At 43.1% G+C, this 24,095-nt stretch overlaps 1 protein-coding gene across 1 annotated transcript in view; it reads left to right on the top strand.

The window, feature by feature from the left end:
* The window catches only part of LOC126088468 (pickpocket protein 28-like), a 176,312-nt gene that overhangs the window by 33,268 nt on the left and 118,949 nt on the right, over positions 1-24,095 (top strand). Inside the window, exons 3-4 of the mRNA XM_049906609.1 lie at positions 2,274-2,507; positions 22,610-22,709. Coding sequence (XP_049762566.1) covers positions 2,274-2,507; positions 22,610-22,709 — 334 coding nt within the window. The remainder of the gene's footprint in view (positions 1-2,273; positions 2,508-22,609; positions 22,710-24,095) is intronic.

Below are 24,095 nucleotides of genomic sequence, written 5' to 3' on the forward strand. Positions count from 1 at the left end.
GCAGTGTACGGTACGGCTTCCCTGCGTGGTGCCAGTTATTCGGCAAGTGCGTTCCAATTCGATATCCAGTAATGGTGGCTGATTAACAGGGGCTCACCTGTACCGTTGTGTTTGCGTGTACATGGCCATAGATGTTAGGTCCTTGCAAGTATGTCTTTTGGTCTTTTATGTTTCCATCTATGGTTGTGGTCATAGTTCCCCAGATTCAGAATAAACGGGTTCTGCGAATGTCTGGAGTTTCTGTATAGTGTTGTGGTGAGTTTGTGGATTATCTCCGTGAGAGCCTGAAGTCGGTTTTCCCAGTGAAGGTCCGCGATGCGTGTGTATCGTGGAGCATTGCTTATGATTTTGAGTACTTTGTTTTGTATGATCTGCAGACGGCGCAAGCGTGTGGGCACAGCGTATCCCCAGACAGGGGCTGTGTACGTCATCAGGGGTCGAATAAGTGTTACGTGCATGGACCTCGACACCCTTCTGTTCAGTGTGCTACGCCTGTTGAGCATAGGGTAGAGCTGTTTGAGCCTCGCGCTTGCTCTGTTGGTCATGTGTTGTATGTGGTCCCCCCAGAGTAATTTCCGGTCCAGCCAGACAGCGAGGTATTGGGCGTGCATGTAGAGTTACTAGTCTGCAGTATCGGTGTTTGGGCAGTTGCTTCGGTCTTCTAGTGAACAGAACGGCTTCGCACTTGTCGACATTTACTCTAACACGCCATTTCTCTAATCAAGGCTCAGCCATTCTGAAAAGGGAACCTCCCCATCGCACCCCCCTCAGGTTTAGTTATAAGTTGGCACAGTGGATAGGCCTTGAAAAACTGAACACAGATCAATCGAGAAAACAGGAAGAAGTTGTGTGGCGCTTCAGTCTGGAACCGCGCGACCGCTACAGTCGCAGGTTCGAATCCTGCCTCGGGCATGGATGTGTGTGATGTCTTAGGTTAGTTAGGTTTAAGTAGTTCTAAGTTCTAGGGGACTGATGACCTCAGATGTTAAGTCCCATAGTGCTCAGAGCCATTTGAACCATTTTTTTTTTTTTGAAGTTGTGTGGAACTATGAAAAAAATAAGCAAAATATACAAACTGAGTAGTCCATGCGCAAGACAGGCAAAATCAAGGATAGTGTTAGCTCAGGTGGGTCGTGGTCCCGTGGTGCCGCCATGGTAACTCAGAAAAAGAAAAAACCCTGAGTTAATGGGTCAACGACGAACTTAAACGGGTGTCTTGCGATGTCCGCACTGAGCAGATACAACGAACGAAAACGAACAAAACGAAATTAAAAACAAAACAAAAAAAGTGTTTAGCGTGAGGAGCTGCGGAACGAGAGGTCCTTGGTTCAAGTCTTCCCTGGAGTGAAAAGTTTACGTTCTTTATTTTCGCAAAGTCCGTTCGTTCATTGACGTCTCTGTTCACTGTAATAAGTTTAATGTCTGTGTTTTGCGACCGCACCGCAAAACCGTGCGATTAGTAGACGAAAGGACGTGCCTGTCCAATGGGAACCGAAAACAAGGTCATAGGTCAACCGATTCCTCCACAGGAAAACACGTCTGCTATATTTTATACGGCACTGGTGACAGCATGTGCGACACATGACAGGAATATGTTGTCGACCCACCTAAGTTGTACAATTGGCAAAAGGGTAAAAAGATTCTTCTACCTTGCCCGATTTAGGTTTTCTTGTGGATGTGTTAATCACTCCCGAAAAAATGATGAAAACATAAGAGTTTGTCACATAAACTACAACAAATGAATGCAACAGTTTCACAGTCGCATCAGACGGACGGACGGACAGATAATAATTGTCTGAAAATAAAAAATTAAACTTTTCACGCGAGGGAAAACTTGAACCAAGGACCTCTCGTTCCGCAGCTGCTCACGCTAACCACGGGACCACGGCGCTCCTGAGCGCCCACTGTCCTTGATGTTGCATATATTGCACTTGGACCACTCAGTTTGTATATTTTGCTTATATTTTTCATAGTTCCACACAACTTCTTCCTGTTTTCTCGATTGATCTGCGTTCAGTTATTCAAGACCTATCCACTGTGCCAACTTATAACTAAATCTGAGCGGGGTGCGATGGGGAGGTTCCCTCGTGAGTGCGGTCTGTAGGCGTATACAAGTGCAGTGGCTTACCACTGCGCCACCACGCCCGGTGGGATCCTTTGAAAAGTACACCGGGAGGTTCCACATCTGCAATGACCTCTGAGTCGACGTGATGAGAATCCTGCTTTTCTACGACTACGGAACTGAGGTGGCCGTGGCCCCCTTTTGTTGGCAGAGTGTGCTGGGTGCTGACCTTCCTGCTGAGCCTCTCCGTGTGCTGCGTCTTCATCTGGCAGGCCAAGCACAAGTGGGACACCACGCCCGTCATCGTCACCTTCGCCGAGTCCTCCTACCCGGTCAGCAAGCTGCCCTTCCCCGCCGTCACCATATGCGGCGAAGCCAAAATCAACCACGTTCTCTTCTCCTACCAGCAGATGTATGAACGGAGGGACAACATCACCGAAGAACAGTAAGTCTTGGTAGATCTCAGTGCAATAATTCTGTAGCTGTATGTAAACCTAACACTGTATGTATGCCTAGCACTTGGTTCAAGAATCATAAAAGAAGGTTGTATACATGGAAGAGGCCTGGAGATACTGGAAGCTCTCAGATAGATTATGTAATGGTAAGACAGAGATTCAGGAACCAGGTTTTAAATTGTAGGACATTTCCAGGGGCAGATGTGGACTCTGACCACAATCTATTGGTTATGAACTGCAGATTAAAACTGAAGAAACTGCAAAAAGGTGGGAATTTGAGGATATGGAACCTGGATAAACTGAAAGAACCAGAGGTTGTAGAGAGCTTCAGGGAAACTATTAGGAAACGATTGACAAGAATGGGGGAAAGAAATACAGTAGAAGAAGAGTGGGTAGCTTTGAGAGATGGAACTGTGAAGGTAGCAGAGGATCAAGTAGACAAAAAGACGAGGGCTAATAGAAATCATTGGGTAACATAAGAGATATTGAATTTAATTGATGAAAGGAGAAAATATAAAAATGCTGAAAATTAAGCAGGCGAAAAGGAATACAAACGTCTCAAAATGAGATCGACAGGAAGTGCAAAATAGCCAAGCAGGGATGGCTAGTGGACAAATGTAAGGATGTAGAGGCACATATCACTAGCGGTAAGACAGATAGATAGATACTGCCTACAGAAAAATTAAAGAGACCTTTGGAGGAAAGAGAGCCACTTACATGAATATCAAGAGCTCAGACGCAAACCCAGTTCTAAGCAAAGAAGGGAAAGCGGGAAGGTGGAAGGAGTATATAGAGAGCCAATACAAGGGCGATGTTCTTGAGGACAATATTGCAGAAATGCAAGAGAATGTAGATGAAGATGAAATAGGAAATATGATACTGCGTGAAGAGTTTGACAGAGCACGGAAAGACCTAAGTCGAAACAAGGCCCCGGGAATAGACAACATTCCATTAGAAATACTGACAGCCTTGGGAGAGCCAGGCCTCCCAAAACTCTACCATCTAGTGAGCAAGATGTATGAGAAAGGCGAAATACCCTCAGATTTCAAGAAGAATATAATAATTCCAATCCCAAAGAAAGCAGGTGTTGACAGACGAGAAAATTACCGAGCTATCAGTTTAATAATCCACGGCTGCAAAATACTAACACGAATTCTGTACAGACGAATGGAAAAACTGGTAAAAGCCGTCCTCGGGGAAGATCAGTTTTGATTCCGTAGAAATGTTGGAACACATGAGACATTACTGACCCTACGACTTATCTTAGAAAATAGATGAAGGAAAGGCAAACCTACCTTTCTAGCATTTGTAGACTTAGAGAAAGCTTTTGACAACGTTGACTGGAATATTCTCTTTCAAATTCTGATGGTGGCAGGGGTAAAATACAGGGAACGAAAGGCTATTTACAATTTGTACAGAAACAAGGTGGCACTTACAAGAGTCGATGGGCTTGAAAGGGAAGCAGTGGTTGGGAAACGAGTGAGACAGGATTGTAGCCTATCCCCGATGTTATTCAATCTGTATATTGAGCAAGCAGTGAAGGTAACAAAAGAAAAATTCGGAGTAGGAATTAAAATCCATGGACAAGAAATAAAAACTTTGTAATTCTGTCAGAGACAGCAAAGGACCTGGAGGAGCAGCTGAACAGAATGGACAGTGTCTTGAAAGGAGGATATAAGATGAACATCAACAAAAGCAAAACGAAGATAATGGTATGTAGTCGAATTAAATCGGGTGGTGCTACGGGAATTATATTAGGAAATGAGACGCTTAAAGTAGTAAATGAGGTTTGCTATTTGGGGAGCAAAATAACTGATGATGGTCGAAGTAGAGAGGATATAAAATGTAGACTGACAATGGCAAGGAAAGCGTTTCTGAATAAGAGAAATTTGTTAACCTCGAATATAGATTTAAGTGTGAGGAAGTCGATTCTGAAAGTATTTGTATGGAGTGCAGCCATGCATGGAAGTGAAACGTGGACGATAAATAGTTTAGACAAGAAGAGAATATAAGCTTTCGAAATGTGGTGTTACAGAAGAATGTTGAAGATTAGAGGAGGTAACTAATGAAGAGGTATTGAATAGAATTGCAGAGGAGTTTGTGGCACAACTTGACTAGAAGAAGGGATCGGTTGGTAGGGCATATTCTGAGACATCAAGGGATCATCAATTTAGTATTGGAGGGCACGGTGGAGGGTAAAAATCGTAGAGGGAGACCAAGAGATGAATACACTAAACAGCTTCAGAAGGATGTAGGTTGCAGTAGGTAGTGGGAGATGAAGAAACTTGCACAGGATAGAGTAGTATGGAGAGCTGCATCAAACCAGTCTCAGGACTGAAGACCACAACAACAAAAATGTATGCCTACCCGCACTCGGGCCTTTCTTCTACAATTGTTGACAACTACACAACAATTACGGTAAAAAAATACGATGGTCGTTCAATATGTAATGCCCCACATTTTTTTCTCAGCACATATTTATTGCAAAGAGTCAGAATTTGGTGACAACGTACATCAACATGTCTTGTGCATGTCCTGTTTTTCTACGTAGTCTCCATCACGTTCTATGGCCGTACATCAACGCTGTTAAAGAGCATGTATTCCCTGCTGGTAAAAACTCTTGTCCTATAGGTGTAGCTGTGTTTTCACTGTATGACTGACACTCTCGTCATCTTCAGAATGCGTTCCCCGTAGAGAGAGGCCTCTCCGTCTGTCTCAAAACGCTCCAATATTTCAGACGAAAAGGCCTTTCTTTGAATCGTATGGTCCGCTGTGACCATTCGTGGAACCCATCGTGAGCATATCCGATAGTCTCGGTCATTGCAGACGCACTTACAATGCTGACCGACAACTGCAGAGCCAATTGTCGAGTTGTGATGCTCCGGTCGCCACGAATAATGGCATCTGCACGATTCAGTATGTCTGGAGCACTGGCTGTGACAGGACGTCTCAAGCGTGACTGATCATGGATCTCTGTTTTTGCATTTCCTGAAGTTGGAACTTTCTTTACCCATCGCCCAACTGTACTATCAACTGCAGCATCGCCATACACTGCACACAAACGTTTACGGATGTTCAGGTTCAGCAGCATGATAAATTTTCTTCAGAAGTTTATACCTAACTTACCCCAAATTACGGATTCACTGAAAGAATTGAGTAAGAAGGAAGTAAATTTGAATGGAGTCCTTCCCAACAAACTCACTCTGAAGGTCTAAAAATGGTGTTAGTAACGGCCCAAATATGGTGACTACTGACTTTTGAAGGATATAGTTCAAACTGATGTCTCTATGACGGGTGCGGCAGCTGTTCTTTTACAAGATATCTGATATAGTATGCCTCTTTCAATCTGTCAGGATTAGAAGCTAAATATTCCATTTACAAACTGGAAACATTGGTCATGCTGTACACCCTTAAGAAATTCTATATTTATCTGGTGCATTGTCCATTCATTCTTGAGGCAGATAACCAGGTCCTTAGTTGGTTACTATGGAGTCCGAGGCAGATGGGTCACACTTACAAATGCACTCTGGATCTCTTGCCTTCCAGTTTAGTGTGTGTCACATACACCGAGGGGATAATGTTATTGCCAATGGCCTCAGTTATATGTCTTGAGAAGAGGATAACCAACAGTCTGCTGGTCAGACATTGTGTGGATGCAGTCAGCAGGAAAGGGAGTTCTTTAGTACTATACTTACCAATATCTGGGGTTCTTTAATGACATTGCGAAACACCAGGATTTATTGTTAGGTTGAGGGAAATTAAGGACAAGATAAAGGTTGGGGAAAAAGTGAAGCCTTATCGTTTACATGGTAATGTTTAATCTTGTATTGCTGTAGGAGGTAAATGGGGCACTACAATTTTACCTTCTGAACTGGTAACCTCATATGTAACTGTTTCCACAAGTCATTAGTTTGTATAATAATAATAATAATAATAATAATAAAATAAATGAAAAAGACTCTGACATGTTCTACATCCTGGACGACCACCTCACTACGGATCAATTGCAATCAATTGCAATGAAAGTAAATCTAATCTAATGTAAAACACAAGATTTGAGAGCAACACGCTGCTTGTAACGTGAGTCGTATGTAGACGCCATTTTGACGCCGTACTGCGGCTCTGCCTTCTGCCAGAACTGTTCGAAACTTCATCAGCGCACAGAACAAACATCAAATGTGAAGCACGTACAAAGACGATTGTCTATGTATATTAATGGCTTTTTTTTAAAAAAAAAAGATAAGTGGGGCATTGCATATTGAACGACCCTCGTACTTCGACAGTATGAATGGTTTTTTCTTTTTTGGTCATCAGTCTACTGACTGGTTTGATGCGGCCCGCCACGAATTCCTTTCCTGTGCTAACCTCTTCATCTCAGAGTAGCAGTTGCAACCTACGTCCTCAATTATTTGCTTGACGTATTCCAATCTCTGTCTTCCTCTACAGTTTTTGCCCTCTACAGCTCCCTCTAGTACCATGGAAGTCGTTACCTCATGTCTTAGCAGATGTCCTATCATCCTGTCCCTTATCTTTATCAGTGTTTTCCACATATTCCTTTCCTCTCCGATTCTGCGTAGAACCTCCTCATTCCTTACCTTATCAGTCCACCTAATTTTCAACATTCGTGTATAGCACCACATCTCAAATGCTTCGATTCTCTTCTGTTCCGGTTTCCCCACGGTCCATGTTTCACTACCATACAATGCTGTACTCCAGACGTACATCCTCAGAAATTTCTTCCTCAAATTAAGGCCGGTATTTGATATTAGTAGACTTCTCTTGGCCAGAAATGCCTTTTTTGCCATAGCGAGTCTGCTTTTGATGTCCTCCTTGCTCCGTCCGTCATTGGTTATTTTACTGCCTAGGTAGCAGAATTCCTTAACTTCATTGACTTCGTGACCATCAATCCTGATGTTAAGTTCCTCGCTGTTCTCATTTCTACTACTTCTCATTACCTTCGTCTTTCTCCGATTTACTCTCAAACCATACTGTGTACTCATTAGACTGTTCATTCCGTTCAGCAGATCATTTAATTCTTCTTCACTTTCACTCAGGATAGCAATGTCATCAGCGAATCGTATCATTGATATCCTTTCACCTTGTATTTTAATTCCACTCCTGAACCTTTCTTTTATTTCCATCATTGCTTCCTCGATGTACAGATTGAAGAGTAGGGGCGAAAGGCTACAGCCTTGTCTTACACCCTTCTTAATACGAGCACTTCGTTCTTGATCGTCCACTCTTATTATTCCCTCTTGGTTGTTGTCCATATTGTATATGACCCGTCTCTCCCTATAGCTTACCCCTCCTTTTGTCAGAATCTCGAACAGCTTGCACCATTTTATATTGTCGAACGCTTTTTCCAGGTCGACAAATCCTATGAAAGTGTCTTGATTTTTCTTTAGCGTTGCTTCCATTATTAGCCGTAACGTCAGAATTGCCTCTCTCGTCCCTTTACTTTTCCTAAAGCCAAACTGATCGTCACCTAGCGCATTCTCAATTTTCTTTTCCATTCTTCTGTATATTATTCTTGTAAGCAGCTTCGATGCATGAGCTGTTGAGCTGATTGTGCGATAATTCTCGCATTTGTCAGCTCTTGCCGTCTTCGGAATTGTGCGGATGATGCTTTTCCGAAAGTCAGATGGTATATCGCCAGACTCATATATTCTATACACCAACGTGAATAGTCGTTTTGTTGCCACTTCCCCCAATGATTTTAGAAATTCTGATGGAATGTTATCTATCCCTTCTGCCTTATTTGACCGTAAGTCCTCCAAAGCTCTTTTAAATTCCGATTCTAATACTGGATCCCCTATCTCTTCTAAATCGACTCCTGTTTCTTCTTCTATCACATCAGACAAATCTTCACCCTCATAGAGGCTTTCAATGTATTCTTTCCACCTATCTGCTCTCTCCTCTGCATTTAACAGTGGAATTCCCGTTGCACTCTTAATGTTACCACCGTTGCTTTTAATGTTTTGACTTTCCTGTATGCTGAGTCTGTCCTTCCGACAATCATATCTTTTTCGATGTCTTCACATTTTTCCTGCAGCCATTTCGTCTTAGCTTCCCTGCACTTCCTATTTATTTCATTCCTCAGCGACTTGTATTTCTGTATTCCTGATTTTCCCGGAACATGTTTGTACTTCCTCCTTTCATCAATCAACTGAAGTATTTCTTCTGTTAGCCATGGTTTCTTCGCAGCTACCTTCTTTGTACCTATGTTTTCCTTCCCAACTTCTGTGATGGCCCTTTTTAGAGATGTCCATTCCTCTTCAACTGTACTGCCTACTGCACTATTCCTTATTGCTGTATCTATAGCGTTAGAGAACTTCAAACGTATCTCGTCATTCCTTAGTACTTCCGTATCCCACTTCTTTGCGTATTGATTCTTCCTGACTAATGTCTTGAACTTCAGCCTACTCTTCATCACTACTATATTGTGATCTGAGTCTATATCTGCTCCTGGGTACGCCTTACAATCCAGTATCTGATTTCGGAATCTCTGTCTGACCATGATGTAATCTAATTGAAATCTTCCCGTATCTCCCGGCCTTTTCCAAGTGTACCTCCTCCTCTTGTGATTCTTGAACAGGGTATTCGCTATTACTAGCTGAAACTTGTTACAGAACTCAATTAGTCTTTCTCCTCTTTCATTCCTTGTCCCAAGCCCATATTCTCCTGTAACCTTTTCTTCTACTCCTTCCCCTACAACTGCATTCCAGTCGCCCATGACTATTAGATTTTCGTCTCCCTTTACATACTGCATTACCCTTTCAATATCCTCATACACTTTCTCTATCTGTTCATCTTCAGCTTGCGACGTCGGCATGTATACGTGAACTATCGTTGTCGGTGTTGGTCTGCTGTCGATTCTGATTAGAACAACCCGGTCACTGAACTGTTCACAGTAATACACCCCCTGTTATACCATTTTCTGCTGCTGTTGATATTACCCGATACTCATCTGACCATAAATCCTTGTCTTCCTTCCACTTCACTTCACTGACCCCTACTTTATCTAGATTGAGCTTTTGCATTTCCCTTTTCAGATTTTCTAGTTTCCCTACCACGTTCAAGCTTCTGATATTCCACGCCCCGACTCGTAGAACGTTATCCTTTCGTAGATTATTCCATCTTTTTCTCATGGTAACCTCCCTCTTGGCAGTCCCCTCCCGGAGATCCGAATGGGGTACTATTCCGGAATCCTTTTCCAATGGAGAGATCATCATGACACTTCTTCAATTACAGGCCACATGTCCTGTGGATACACGATACGTGTCTTTAATGCAGTGGTTTCCATTGCCTTCTGCATCCTCACGTCGTTGATCATTGCTGATTCTTCCGCCTTTAGGGGCAATTTCCCACCCCTAGGACAAGAGAGTGCCCTGAAACTCTATCCGCTCCTCCGCCCTCTTTGACAAGGCCGTTGGCAGAATGAGGCTGACTTCTTATGCCGGAAGTCCTCGGCCGCCAATGCTGATTATTTAATCAAAATTTAGGCAGTGGCGGGGATCGAACCCGGGACCGAAGACGTTTATTATGAATCAAAGACGCTATCCCTAGACCACGGGTACGGGTATGAATGATACAGAAGCAATATCATCTTGGGAGCACTTGACCTGATGTATTCGAGCAACAAAATTTGACATCAGCCCAGATTCCGTGAGTGCTTTTTTAGCCATCAAGAACAAGCACTCTCCCATGAAACCAGTTTTGAATATACAGAAAATCCTCCTTCACCTACTCGTTCTGGTAAATAACATGTGTTGTAAGCTTTGTATAAAATATTGTCTGTCTAAAATAAAATTGAATACATTGATTTCGAAACCTTTCTCCTCATGTAACGTGTACATTAGGTGTTGCTCTCAACTGCTGAGCAAAACTGATCTTGGTTGGCCCTGTGTTCAGCATGTGAAGAGAGATATGAAATAAAAGTTCAAAGTTAATGAAATGCAAAATTTCAAATAAAGAGAATGACTCCAATTAAATGCCAAAATACTAATCGCGTGCTTAATGAAAAACATATACACACATCAAAAAAAGTTTTGCATCAGCCCAGTTCCCAGAACTCCTGAAGATAGATGTCGACTATGGATACTGTATCACAGACACAGTCCATTTGACTGTTCAGGGATGTCACTAAACCCGCCGAAAGATGCAAACAACCAGGCATTAGCAGCGCCTATTAGACGGAGGAGGTCCAACAGTCGATCAGTTCCAGTAATTCCACCAGGAAGGAGGTACACGGCTCTTGTTGTCTGTAGTTCAACCATGCCTGGACGGTCAATACTGCGGTTCGATCGCGAGCGCATAGTTACTTTGTGCCAGGAAGGGCTCTCAACGAGGGAAGTCTCCAGGCGTCTCGGAGTGAACCAAAGCGATGTTGTTACGACATGGGGGAAATACAGAGAGACAGGAACTGTCGATGACATACCTCGCTCACGTCGCCAAAGGGCTAATATTACAGTGGATGACTGCTAGTTACGGATAACGGCTTTTCGTGCAGTCACAGGACATCATATTACGGCTCAAACTCTGCGCAACAGGCTGGATGATGCGCAACGTCACGCCCAACGTCCATGGCGAGGACCATCTTTGCAACCACGACACCATGCAGCAAGGTACAGATGGACGAAACGACATGCCGAACGGACCGCTCAGGATTGGCATCACGTTCTCTTCACCGATGAGTTTCGCATATGCCTTCAACCAGACAATCGCCAGAGACGTGCTTGGAGGCAACCCGGTCAGGCTGAATGCCTCAGACACACTGTCCAGCGAGTGCAGCAAGGTGGAGCTTCCCTGATGTGTTGGGGTGGTATTATGTGGGGCCGACGTACGCCGCTGATGGTCGCGAAAGGCGCCATAACGGCTCTACGATACGTGAATACCATCCTCAGACCGATGGTGCAACTATATCGGCAGCATATTGGTGAGGCATTGTCTCCATGGACGACAATTCGCACCGGCATCGTGCACATCTTGTGAATGACTTCCTTCAGAATAGCGGCATCGCTCGACTCGAGTGGCCAGCATGTTCTCCAGACATGAACCCTATCGGACATGCCTGGGATTGATTGAAAAGGGCTGTTTATGGACGACGTGGTCCACCAATCAATCTAAGGGATCTACGCCGAATCCCCGTTGAGGAGGGGGACAATCTGGACCAACAGTGCCTTGATGAACTTGTGGATAGTAAGCCACGACGAATACAGGCATGCGTCAATGCAAGAGGACGTGCTACTGGGTATTAGAGATACCGGTGTGTACAGCAGTCTGGACCACCACCTCTGAAGGTCTCGCTGTATGGTGGTACAACATGCAATGTGTGGTTTTCACGAGCAATAAAAAGGACGGAATTGATGTTTATGTCTCCGGAACTCTCGGAACCGAGGTGATGCAAATTTTGGATGTGTGTTACTAAAACTCAGTACCGACGCACTTTACGAATATTGCGTGTTGTGAAGTGCAATGTTAGGCTAAGAACATCCACAAAAATAAATTACTGCTCTAAAACTAAACTCTGTCCGAAAAGTCCTTGAGGGCCCAACGGAATCGACCGACCGCCGTGTCATTCTCAGGTCACAGGCGTGGCTGGATGCAGATACGGAGGGGTATGTGGTCAGCACACCACTCTCTCGGCCGTTGACAGTTTTAGTCACTGGAGCCGCTACTTCCCCACCAAGTAGCTTCTCAATTGGCCTCACAAGTGTTGAGTGCACCCCACTTGCCAACAGCACTCGGCAGACCGGACTGTCACCCATCCAAGTGCTAGCCAAGCCCAGCAACGATTAACTTTGATGATCAGATGGGAAACGGTGTTACCACTGGGGCGAGACCGGTGGCTTCATTACTGCTCTCCTCGGAAGATAATAGCTGTTTGACATGACCAATACCGTTCACCAAAAATTAATATACTTGCCAGCACGACACCTGACAATCCTGACTACGCACTGTTTTCACAGTAACGCAAGATGAGAGCTGTCCTGAAATATAAGTGACTTACCTCTTGATCAGCATGTTTCTTTTTCTTTGTGTCTGGAGAACTGACGTTCTCGAAAGCAAAAACAAGTCAACAGATGCAACAGCTAAAATAAATAATGTATTCTTTTTTTTTGTCAGAAATGGTTTGTCGCTTCATGTGGTGTAAGGTACAATGGACACATGATGAAAATTCAGAACTTTACCATGAATCATGGAAGCGACTTTTACTGTAAAGAAAACCGTTTCTGAGAAATCAAACTCTGATTATTGACACAAAACTGCACAACATAAGAAGACTAACAATTAACAAATTCTCTCATTACAAAGAAACTACAAGCACACCTTCAAAATTTCTCCAAAATATTTTCTGTCAATAACATGAACAAGAAAGCATTATATGTCAGTTTTCAGCTCCATAATGAAGTATTCGAGATAGCGTCTCCCAGATTCACAGATAGCAGATCTCATTATTTGAAAAACTCAACTGCTCGCTACTATGGCTCAGATAAGAATGTCCCAGCGTTGCACAAGTGACAGAGCAGCAAGACAACCACAGCTAAAACTAAACACAGAGTCAAGGATCTTATTCACTACTCTACACTTCACTCATTCATGTTTGTCCCAGTACAGTGAAGGTGAATTATTTACGATAGCAGAAAACATGTGAGAATCTTACAGTAGTTATTCCATGTAACGAACTGACGGATATGGCAGTCAAGTAGATCGGGATATTTCCTTCTGTGACACGTTGCTCTGTCCTCGTGCATGTTGTGACCTCGCACTTGAAGCCAGAGTAAAGAAGAGTGATTGACAGTGAGAGACAAAAAGTCGCGTTACAGAAGTCACCTAACGGCAGTGACGTACTTCCCTCTAGCCACAGAGAAGAGAAGAATTTCTTCTAATGGGTGTGTGTTATGCCCCGTTTATTTCTTTCCCAGCAACAGTGTGGTGGTCGAAGTTTACTAACGTCAGTCAAGTCACATTTTGTTAGAATACACATTATTTTCTGATGGGAAGTCAACCCAGTGTTCAGCTAGAAACTTACTCTCTATTTTGCATGATTTCGTTATAAATATCAAATATCTTACACACTCTTGGACAGGAACCCCCCTCTACTTTTAACAGCTAATTTCAGCAAACATTCCATTAATAATTTTTAGTAATGAAATGTACCCAGAAGTTTGTTGACTTTCTCAGATATTGCCCATCTAATATTATTTGATTAATTTATTGTAGTTGTTCATTTAATTCCGTGCTTCGTTTTCTTTTTACGGCTTTACTTTTTATTGTTGCTTGCGTTATAATAGTCACATTGTCGTGCATTATACATCTCAATATCAACATCTTTTATATTCATACTAGATTTTCACGGAGCGGGATGGCGCAGTGGTTAGCACACTGGACTCGCATTCGGGAGGAAGACGGTTCAATCCCACGTCCGACCATCCTGATTTGGGTTTTCCGTGATTTCCCTAAACCGCTTCGGGCAAATACCGGGATGGTACCTTTGAAAGGGCACAGCCGACTTCCTTCCCCATCCTTCCCTAATCCAATGAGACCGATGACCTCGCTGTTTGCACTCTTCCCCCAAACAACCCAACCGGTACTAGATTTTGAGCTATTGATCGACTGGATGGCACAATAACATTCAACAAGTTCGTAAAATGGACACACTGATGTGCATAAAAACAAAGTATCTACAGCAAAAACTGGCCTGTGTCATGGTAGATTTGATGGCTGCAACAGTTACGAGTAAATAAACCAATATTGGTCATTCAGGATCAGTACGTGAGAATTACTTAGTGTTCTCTTAAGTAGGTACTAGAATCACCAGCACACAACAAATATCTTTCTTGTGGGCAGAATTTGTGCTTCTACGAGATAGCTGATGTCCGATTTCTAGACCATGTTGTGAGGAAGACTTGCATAGTACTTCTTTAGCCAATGCAAACAGATCTCTTTACCTTTCCCAATTATAAGGAGAATATTGTTTACAGGATGTGTGTGTGCGTGTGTGTGTGTGTGTGTGTGTGTGTGTGTTTGGAGCTTACCAGCGCTCTACAGGATATACTGTACATGTCACATACTGTATATCTTAATGATGCAGTAGTGTTATACTGTACAAATCACGAGTAATGAACACAGTTGACATTCCTCAAAATTTTGCAATGTACTGGATCATTTGCACACACAATTCTTTGAGGCAACAGGAGAATCATGGCGGGGCTGTTGAACAAGGGTGCAGCTACTGAATAGCCAGTACTTCGTAACTCCTAATTGGGAACCCATTCACAACGTTTATTCCTTCAACGTATTGAACAGGGGACTACTTGACGCGCCACCGTGGCCGTGTAGCGAACTACGACGTATCATAACAGGCAGTGTACCGGAGCTCTCACGTATCGTGTAGACGTAGAACAGAGAGCGGTTCTAAAGATTAGATTAGATTAGAATTACTTTCATTCCAATTGATCCATAGTGAGGAGGTCCTCCAGGATGTAGACCATATCAGAAAAACAACAATACATGACAAACATTTACAACTCAAAAAAATAAGCTAATGTACCATTCCACAGGTCCCAAGTGGCATGGTCGTCATTACAATACTTGCGCAGTGTTTATAGCCTGCATACCTACCTACCATTTGGAGAACAGACGTGCAAGCGGACAATGCATGTTGCAACCACAAAATAAAAAGAAGAAATGTTCCTGGTTTACGGAGAATGTAGGAGGAATGTTGAGGCTACTGTTGCCTTGTGTGCAAAGCTCGTTCTTTTCGTTCTTTTACAAGGTTGTGACCGCCTTTATGCCGGATGGCAGCGCACAGACCGGCAAAAGGAAGCAAACGTGTTACAGGGAAAGCTAATGAAATAGCTGTACTAGCGGCAGTGCACCAAACCAGCGGATAAACACCAGGCAATTACACCGTGATCCTGGTATGTCAACAGACAGTATTGCCTCAGTACTGCGTCGTCGTATCATTCATACCACGTGTCACTGCATCAGGGACTTCATGGTGCCGATTTTCATAACCGGATAGTATTTTGTGAATCGGATCATCAAAAAATACAAACGACACCAACTTCCTTTGCCGAAGTACCATTTTCCGCTGAGTCTACGTTCACAAACCACGGTGCTGTTGGTCTGCCTCTAGGATTTTTACTCTCCACGCTGCCCTCCAGTACTAAACTGGTGGTCCCTTGATGCCTCAAAACATGTCCTACCAACCAATCCCTCTTTCTAGTCAAGTTGTGCCACAAATTTCTCTTCTTCCCAATACTATTCAGTACCTCCTCATTAGTTATGAGATCTACCCATCTAATCTTCAGCATTCTTCTGTAGCACCACATTTCGAAAGCTTCTATTCTCTTCTTGTCTAAACTATTTATCGTCCATGTTTCACTTCCATAAACGGCTACACTCCATACAAATAGTTTCAGAAACGACTTCCTGACACTTAAATCTATACTCGATGTTAACAAATTTCTCTTCTTTCGAAACGCTTTCCTTACCATTGCCAGTCTACATTTTATATCCTCTCTACTTCGACCATCATCAGTTATTTTGCTCCCCAAATAGTAAAACTAATCTACTACTTTAAGTGTCTCATTTCCTAAACTAATTCCCTCAGCATCACCTGATTTAATTCGACATGGCATTATGGGGAACAAAGTCATTGGTCCGTATTTTATCGACGGCACATTGAATGGACGGAAATATCGAACGTTTTTGGAACAGGAACGACCGCTACTATTGCAGGATGTCGCTCTGGATGTTCGACAACGTATGTTGTTGCAGTATGACGATTGCCCAGCGCATTACGCAACTGAAGCACGGGAGTTAGCTTAGGCGTTTGAGTAAAAAGTCTCGTTTGTTCATGGTGTGGGTTCCTGTAGTCATGTCCTAGTTCATGAACCACGGGCAACGTATGAGTGGCCAAGTAAGTGGTCCCGACAGTCGGAATACCAGTTACTTTGGAATAAGGCTGGGCATCTCGGACATATTCTGAGTCGTGGTCACCTTTGTGCTCACACGGCAAAGACTACCAAATCCACCGGTTAGTCCCTCAGCCGTTAGGGCTAAAACATAATGGGACTCGGGGCAAGTAAGGCTAGCAACCTGCTTCCCTGGTACTTTAAATATGATGCTGGCAATAATCAGAGCAAAATGCCTCGGACCTTTGGTATCCTAAGATACGACTTGGCAAACAAATGGTAATGAGATGGGGAGCTATTAATATCAATGGGGGCTACTCTGGGAAGAAGGTAGAGCTGGCAGAGGCTGCAAGTAAGATGGGGCTGGACGTTTTAGCTGTTAGTGACATTCGGGTAAGGGGTGAGAAAGAAGAGGAAGTGGGAGAATACAAGGTCTACCTGTCAGGAGTCAAAGCAGGAATAGCACAATGGGGTGTAGGGCTTTACACCAGGAAAGAAATGGAACCCAGCGTAGTTGCAATAAGGTATGTAAACGAACGACTGATGTGGATAGATTTGACAGTGTCTAGCAAGAAAATTAGGATTGTGTCAGTATATTCGCATTGTGAAGGGACAGATCAAGATAAGATGGATAGTTTTTATGAGGCACTCAGTGATGTAGTTGTTAGAGTAAAGGACAAGGACAGTGTTCTGTTCATGGGTGATTTTAACGCCAGGATTGGAAATCGAACAGAAGGGTATGAAAAGGTTATGGGTAAGTTTGGAGAGGATATGGAGGCCAACAGAAACGGGAAACAACTCTTGGATTTCTGTGCCAGTATGTACTTAGTAATCACAAACTCCTTTTTTAAACATAAGAACATTCACCGGTATACTTGGGAAGGCAGGGGAACCAGATCTGTCATTGACTATATAATAACAGATCAGGAATTAAGGAAGGCTGTGAGGGACACACGTGTATTCAGGGGATTCTTTGATGACACTAATCATTATTTAATCTGCAGTGAAATTGGGATTGTGAGGCCGAAAGTGCAGGAGGTCAGGTCCATATGTAGGAGGATAAGAGTGGAGAAACTTCAGGATAAGGAAATCAGGCACAAGTACATAACAGCAATCTCAGAAAGGTACCAGTTAGTTGAATGTAGTCAATTACAGTCATTGGAAAAGGAATGGACAAGGTACAGGGACACAGTACTAGAGGTGGCTAAAGAATGTCTTGGAACAGTAGTGTGTAAAAGTAGGATGAAGCAAACAGCTTGGTGGAATGATACAGTCAAGGCAGCCTGTAAAAGGAAAAAGAAGGCGTATCAAAAATGGCTACATACCAGAACCCAGGTAGACAGAGAAAGTTATGTTGAAGAAAGAAACAAAGCCAAACAGATAATTTCAGCATCCAAGAAGAAATCGTGGGAAGACTTTGGAAACAGGTTGGAGACTATGGGTCAAGCTGCTGGAAAACCATTCTGGAGTGTAATTAGCAGTCTTCGAAAGGGAGGTAAGAAGGAAATGACAAGTATTTTGGACAGGACAGGAAAACTGCTGGTGAATCCTGTGGATGCCTTGGGCAGATGGAGGGAATATTTTGAAGAGTTGCTCAATGTAAGTGAAAATGCGATCAGTAATGTTTCAGATTTCGAGGTAGAATGGGATAGGAATGATGATGGAAATAGGATCACATTTGAGGAAGTGGAAAAAATGGTCAATAGATTGCAGTGCAATAAAGCGGCTGGGGTGGATGAAATTAAGTCGGAACTCATCAAATACAGTGGAATGTCAGGTCTTAAATGGCTACACATGATAATTGAAATGGCCTGGGAGTCGGGACAGGTTCCATCAGACTGGACAAAAGCAGTAATCACACCAATCTTTAAACATGGAAACAGAAAAGATTGTAACAATTACAGAGGTATCTCTTTAATCAGCGTTGTGGGTAAAATCTTCTCAGGTATTGTTGAAAGGAAAGTGCGAGTATTAGTTGAGGACCAATTGGATGAAAATCAGTGTGGGTTTAGGCCTCTTAGAGGTTGTCAGGACCAGATCTTTAGCTTACGGCAAATATTGGAGATGTGTTATGAGTGGAACAGGGAATTGTATCTATGCTTTATAGATCTAGAAAAGGCATATGACCGGGTTCCTAGGAGGAAGTTATTGTCTGTTCTACAAAATTATGGAATACGAGGCAAACTTTTGCAAGCAATTAAAGGTCTTTACATGGATAGTCAGGCAGCAGTTACAGTTGACGGTAAATTGAGTTCATGGTTCAGAGTAGTTTCAGGGGTAAGACAAGGCTGCAACCTGTCTCTACTGTTGTTCATATTATTTATGGATCATATGTTGAAAACAATAGACTGGCTGGGTGAGATTAAGATATGTGAACACAAAATAAGCAGTCTTGCATATGCGGATGACTTAGTTGTGATGGCAGATTCGATTGAAAGTTTGCAAAGTAATATTTTAGAGCTAGATCAGAAATGTAAGGACTATGGTATGAAGATTAGCATCTCCAAAACGAAAGTAATGTCAGTGGGAAAGAAATATAAACGGATTGAATGCCAAATAGGAGGAACAAAGTTAGAACAGGTGGACGCTTTCAAGTACTTAGGATGCATATTCTCACAGGATGGCAACATAGTGAAAGAACTGGAAGCGAGGTGTAGCAAAGCTAATGCAGTGAGCGCTCAGATACGATCTACTCTCTTCTGCAAGAAGGAAGTCAGTACCAAGACTAAGTTATCTGTGCACCGTTCAATCTTTCGAGCAACTTTGTGGTATGGGAGCGAAAGCTGGGTGGATTCAGGTTACCTTATCAACAAGGTTGAGGTTACGGATATGAAAGTAGCTAGGATGATTGGAGGTACTAATAGATGGGAACAATGGCAGGAGGGTGTCCGCAATGAGGAAATCAAAGAAAAACTGGGAATGAACTCTATAGATATAGCAGTCAGGGCGAACAGGCTTAGATGGTGGGGTCATGTTACACGCATGGGAGAAGCAAGGTTACCCAAGAGACTCATGGATTCAGCATTAGAGGGTAGGAGGAGTCGGGGCAGACCGAGGAGAAGGTACCTGGATTCGGTTAAGAATGATTTTGAAGTAATAGGTTTAACATCAGAAGAGGCACCAATGTTAGCACTGAATAGGGGATCATGGAGGAACTGTATAAGGGGGCCTATGCTCCAGACTGAACGCTGAAAGGCATAATCAGTCTTAAATGATGATGATGATGAGTCATTATTAAGAAATGAAAATTAAAAAATTCTATCAGTACTTTATAATCTACATGTGGATGACTGTTCAGGATTACAACTTCACTATCTCGACTGGGGTCTCCACAGACAAGTGTCTGACAACTAACCATTTACATTTTTCACGAATGGTTTGTTCGACTTCTTTCCGTACGATGTGGAACGAGTCAGTTTACGGAGTATGTATACGTTATTCGTTGCATGCTGGCAATTGATATATTAGCATATTGGACATTTTCATATTGGCTAGTACACCGTTGTCACTTCGGGACTCTTCGCCATTTCGGTAGCAATGGAATAGTGGGCGACAGACCATCGGGTATTCGCGTACGACAACTTTATCCTCAATGCTGAGTCTGTTGTTGCAACACAGCAGTTATTTCGACTCCGTTTTCCGCACAGTTCATCAAGAGTCTGTGATCAAAATATTACGTTTGGATTTAAAATTCCATCCGTATAAAAGACTGGTGGTTCAGCAGACCAAGGACACTGACTTTCAGCAACGAAAAGACTTCTATGTGCATATTCAGGTGGTCGAATAAATAAGACATGTGTTTATTTTCAACAGGATTGGCAGTTGGGGAGAATTCTGGATTAATTCACGTGACGTGGTATTACGGTCGCCAGACTTGTCAGCTTTTTTTCCTCTGTGTGTATTTTGTGGGGAGGGGAGGGGGGGGGGGGATTTGAAAGAGCGTTATGTACGTAGACAAACTCCAAAGTTTAATGGAGCTAAAAACTGTCATTAAAGATGAAGTAGGTTTTATTGACCAACACCTGTTGGCCCGAGTTATGAGTAACTACTTGTGGCAGAGCTTAAAATTGCATTCGAGAAAATAGTAGTGACATGGATGACACTATATTTCGTAAGTGACTACGTAAATCAAATGGAAAAGTTAATCTTTTGCTTTGTATAAATGGAAGTACATTACTAGCCATTAAAATTGCTACACCAAGAAGAAATGCAGATGATAAACGGGTATTCATTGGACAAATATATTGTACTAGAACTGACATGTGATTACATTTTCACGAAATTTGGGTGCATAGATCCTGAGAAATCAGTACCCAGAACAACCACCTCTGGCCACAATAACGGCCAAGATATGCCTGAGCATTGAGTCAAACAGAGCTTGGATGGAGTGTACAGTTACAGCTGCCCATGCATCTTCAACACGATACCACAATTCATCAAGAATAGTGACTGGCGTATTGTGACGAGCCAGTTGCTCGGCCACCATTGAACAGATGTTTTCAATTGGTGAGAGATCTGGAGAATGTGCTGGCCAGGGCAGCAGTCGAACATTTTCTGTATCCAGAAAGGCCCGTACAGGACCTGCAACATGCGGTCGTGCATTATCCTGCTGAAATGTAGGGTTTCACAGGGATCGAATGAAGGGTAGAGCCACTGGTCGTAACACATTTGAAATCTAACGCCCACTGTTCAAAGTGCCGTCAATGCGAACAAGAGGTGACCGAGACGTGTAACCAATGGCACCCCATACCATCACGCCGGGTGATACGCCAGTATTGCGATGACGAATACACGCTCCCAATGTGCGTTCACCGCGATGTCGCCAAACACGGATGCGACCATCATGATGCTGTAAACAGAACCTGGATTCATACGAAAAATTGACGTTTTGCCATTTGTGCACTCAGATTCGTCGTTGAGTGCACCATCGCAGGCGCACCTGTCTGTGATGCAGCGTCAAGGGTAACCGCAGCCATGGTCTCCGAGCTGATAGTCCATGCTGCTGCAAACGTCGTAGAACTGTTCGTGCAGATGGTTGTTGTCTTGCAAACGTCCACATCTGTTGACTCAGGGATCGAGACGTGACTGCACGATCCGTTACAGCCATGCGAATAAGATGCCTGTCATCTCAACTGCTAGTGATACGAGGCCGTTGGGATCCAGCACGGCGTTCCGTAATACCATACTGAACCCACCGATTCCATATTCTGCTAACAGTCATTGGATCTCGACCAACGCGAGCAGCAATGTCGCGATACGATAAACCGCAATCGCGATAGGCTACGACCTTTATCAATGTCGGTAACGTGATGGTACGCATTTCTCCTCCTTATATGAGGCATCACAACAACAATCTTTCACCAGGCAACGCCGGTCAACTGCTGTTTGTGTATGAGAAATCGGTTGGAAACTTTCCTCATGCCAGCACGTTGTAGGTGCCGCCACCGGCGCCAACCTTGTGTGAATTCTCTGAAAAGCTAATCGTTTGCATATCACAGCATCTTCTTCCTGTGGGTTAAATTTCGCGTCTGTTGCACGTCATCTTCGTGGTGCAGCAAATTTAATGACTAGTAGTGTATTGTCCTTAATATTTCGAGTACTGCTGTTCACTTGAAGGCCATCTATTTATTTCAGGTATCTATGTAGTACAGTGGCTGAAATTTAATAAAAATGAACACAGCAGTTTTTGCTCCAATCCATGTTGCAAGTGAAACACAAATTTAACACCAAAGTAAACGCATTTTTCAACTGTACTACACTATAGGTCAAATAAATATTCTAGTATAGAGAGAGATGACCAGAAGAAATAATTTTAAATCAAACTTTAAACTGCTTTTTTACCTTTCAAACATTTATCGACACGTCGGCTGTCACAGCAATCTTCGTGCTAGCGACCAGTTTACTTCACTAAGGTTTCTCATTATCCCTCAAAACATGTTTCAGACCCAAACACCCGTGTACTAATTTTGTTGCTTTCCTTCTTACGAGAATAAACAAACTAATGTAAGCAGCAGATATGTAAGCTGACTACAGTTGCAGATACTATTTTGGAAGAGTGACAGGTATGCTGAATGGTATGCTGAATGAACGCTTGTTGTTTCTCACAGGGTCTTACACTTTTTGTGGCTGCCATTACGAACTTCTTTCTTTTCACTTATATTCTGTTTCAGGATGAAGCAGATCCAGTATGCCGCACTTGTCTGCGACGAGGGCGTGGAAGTACTGGCTAACGATACTACAGACGACAGTGCTATTGACTTCCTTCTTGAGGTAGGTCTGCTGCAAGTGATCGAGATAATAATTTGTTTTAGTGGCGCACTGTGCATTTTGGTTTCAATAAAACAAACTGAACAATAAGATAATGAATGATCCACAGCATTTTGTATGTTGTGTACGATATTTAAAGTACATTCCTTAAGACGTAATGTATCATAGACAGCTACATCATATCACATACATGAACATGGCTTCTCTGTCCTTTGGTGATGTCTATGTTCAGGACGATGTCACTTACCGCGTTCAGGCGCTCAGTCCGGAACCGTACGACTGCTGCGGTCGCAGGTTTGAATCCTGCCTCGGGCATGGATGTGTGTGATGTCCTTAGGTTAGTTAGGTTTAAGTAGTTCTAAGTTCTAGGGGACTCATGACCACAAATGTTAAGTCCCATAGTGCTCAGAACCATTTGAACCATTTCACTTACCACATGTTTCTGTCATTCAGCAGTGAACTGACAAAGAATGTAATGCACTCCACTTTTGTATCAAGGGCAACACGAACTTTACTAGTGCAGGTGACTTGCTATCAGAAGGCGCTACAAACTGGTGATGACAGTGACCAGCCCGTTCCAGGTCTTCAAAAATAAAGATGCAGTCGGGCACAGCCGTAATTCGGTCAGTAGAGCGCGTGCAGAATATCGTGGCCGGTAGATGCACAGTGGACAGAGCGGATGTTGGGAAAATGGTAGTGGTGGGGGTAGTTGGCAAGTACTGTAGGGGAAATGCCGAGCACTGGAGGGGAAGTGCCATTCTAAACCGGCTCATGTGCTCACGTTCTTTGTAAATATTAAGTGGAGTCTCTCCACGCTCGCACTTCCATGGTGACCATCAAAAAAGATCTACTGTCGCCTTTGCTTTGGTTAGTCTCTAAACAGAATTCCACTGAAAATGCAACAAAAGCAGCGATTTATTTTCGCCTGTCTTCTTAACCATTTGTGGCTGAAGCATCATGAGGGGCGAATTTTGAGTAAAAGCTACATCTCTCTTGTTGCCATATTAAAAATTGCTTCTTTTGCCAAAACACAGCACAATCTACACAACATCACTTCACTAGCATATTATCCAGACACAGCTGCGAGATAATTATAAAACAGTGGTTTACTAAGTTCATTAAGTAAGGCACTGAGGACAAGTACATAACATTAGTAGCCTGTGAGAAACCACCTCCTTGGTGAAAAAATTAAAATCTAATTTCACTTAGTTGTTCCAAAGCTCACAGCATTTCTCATGTCACCAGCTGCTGATGACAGTTAACAATTACACTCTTTCATCGAAAAAGTCTGTAGTTAGTGAAATAACAAGTTGACAATGAAGTTTCTCATAATAACCATATGGTAAAATACTCTCCTCTTTGCATACTGTCATTTGCCAAAATCTCATC

This window comes from Schistocerca cancellata, chromosome 6, assembly GCF_023864275.1.
Source record: "Schistocerca cancellata isolate TAMUIC-IGC-003103 chromosome 6, iqSchCanc2.1, whole genome shotgun sequence".
Taxonomy (NCBI): domain Eukaryota; kingdom Metazoa; phylum Arthropoda; class Insecta; order Orthoptera; family Acrididae; genus Schistocerca; species Schistocerca cancellata.